This window comes from Gekko japonicus, unplaced genomic scaffold (genome assembly GCF_001447785.1).
Source record: "Gekko japonicus isolate JY-2015 unplaced genomic scaffold, Gekko_japonicus_V1.1 scaffold590, whole genome shotgun sequence".
NCBI lineage: Eukaryota > Metazoa > Chordata > Lepidosauria > Squamata > Gekkonidae > Gekko > Gekko japonicus.
The window spans coordinates 40840-42809 of NW_015161968.1; the positions used below are offsets into that span (position 1 = coordinate 40840).

A 1970-nucleotide genomic window follows, 5' to 3' on the forward strand; every position below is an offset into this window, starting at 1 on the left:
GCCCCGCCGGCCCCGCCGGCCCCGGCCCCGCCGCCGGCGCCCGGGTGGTGGGCGTGCGGGTGGTGGTGGTGGTGATGATGGAAGCCTCGCGACTTGGCGTAGTTGCTGACGAACTGGTCCTGCAGGAAGGAGCCGGCCGCCGCCATGGCGTAGCGGGCGCCGGGCACGATCTGCGAACGGGGCGAGTCGTTGGGCGAGGGCGTCAGGCGGTCCATGTCGCAGCCCGTGTAGATCCTGCGGGGGAGGCAGAGGGGGAGAGGGGGCGCGTGAGAAGGCGCGGGGCCGGACCCCCCCATCGCCGGCCCACCCACCGCCCGGCGGGAGAGCGCCCCGCGGAGAGTCAGGCCTGCGGGACGCCCCGCGACTGGCCGCCGAGCGGGCCAAAGGCCGGGCGGAGACCTCGCGTTGCAAGCCTGCTCTCCTGGCCGGGGAGTTACATCCCGTCGGACTGGAGGGGGCTCCCCTCCCAGCTACCCTGCACAGGGGACAAGCTGCCAAATTGGACTCCTAATCTCACTTACAGGGAGTTACAACCCATCGAACTGAATGGGGGTTTTCTTCCAGTGGCCCAGGATCGGAGTGCGAAATTGCAAACACCACAGAACTCAGCCCAACTGGCTTCCAAATAAATAGGCACAAGATCGGCCTGCAAGATTCGAATCCGCATCACATTTCTAGGGGGGGAAAGGCCATGCTGGAACTCAATGGAATTTGTTTCAGAGTTACGGGATTGGAACGTCCTAACCCCACAACCGCTAAAGAGAAATCCAATGCTTTGGGGGCACATATGCGCAGGAGCGGAAAGCAGGCCCTGGTACCCCTTTCCGAGGCCAGCAGACTTTAGCTAAAGCATCAAGAATGCCTCTGCGCATGTGTGGAGGCCTGGTCTGTTCTCCCTACTTGGTTATCACAAGTGCACGGGCACTTCCTCAGGGAACGACACTAAACTTTCCGGGCAAGACGGACGTTGCCAGGTTTTTTGTCAGACTCCGGAGGGGATTTGGTATTCTGTAGCTTTGCAGAAATTCAAACCTAGCAGTCCTGGGATGCACCTCTTGAATTTCTGCCAGAAAAAGGTACCGGCTGGACTGGAACCCAGGCCTTTCTAGTTTTAGAACCTAGCCACTTCTGCAGACAACCAACGGAAATTATAAAAAGTGCTCAGATCTATCGCTTGGAGGAATGAATAAAAATGACATAAATGCAACAGCCATATTTTGAAATGACACCAAAGTTCCAATAAATCATGATGTGGGTGCATCCTGGGGAAAGGCGCCGTAGGGGGTGGGGGACAGGCTTGGCCGGGCTATTTTCGTCATTCCCTGTGATGCCTCCTAAACTCTCGGCCAGGGGACCAGATTTCAAAGCAAACCGGGATCGTTTGTGAATTAATGTTTACAGCCTGCAGTTTCAACCGCCTTGGTTCTAGAGGTGATGGTTAAAAAAAAAGGAAGATAAAAAGTACATGCATTTGTCTAGAAAGGTCTAAAAGAGAAAGAGCTTTAAAGAATTCCAGCCCAGCCTCCAGTTTCTCTTGCCCTCCCTCCCTCTCTCTAACTAAGACCAGAGTCTTCGGCTGGGCAGAACCCATGTCAGCTCCCTGGGAAGCCAGGAGGCCAGCGAAACACAACAGTCCCGCGAGGCAGCCAGTTAGAAAACCCTGCCGCCCTGCCGCCCCGGTCTATTTAGGCCACGGCCACAGTGCTCCCTCTAAGCTGTGGAGTCGTGTGAACAAAAATTCTACTTTGTGAGCTACCGGCATTAAAGCTGCGAGCGAGCAATTTGGCTACTGCATAAATTAGTTTGCTCTGGAGCCATCCTTCCTGAGCTAAGACAGAAATGTGTGAGCCGGGGGCGAAAAAAACTGTGAGCCAGCTCACACTGACTCAGCTTAGAGGGAACACTGACCATGACCGCGGAGCCCCCTTCGAGCAACTGGACTTCGAAAGAGAGGCTCGCAGGCCCATACT

General features: G+C 56.4%; 1 protein-coding gene across 1 annotated transcript in view; it reads right to left on the bottom strand.

Moving 5' to 3' along the window:
* Positions 1-1970, bottom strand: part of TBR1 (T-box, brain 1) — a 12763-nt gene that overhangs the window by 1169 nt on the left and 9624 nt on the right. Inside the window, exon 8 of the mRNA XM_015429635.1 lies at positions 3-234. Within this exon, the coding sequence (XP_015285121.1) occupies positions 3-234 (232 nt within the window). The remainder of the gene's footprint in view (positions 1-2; positions 235-1970) is intronic.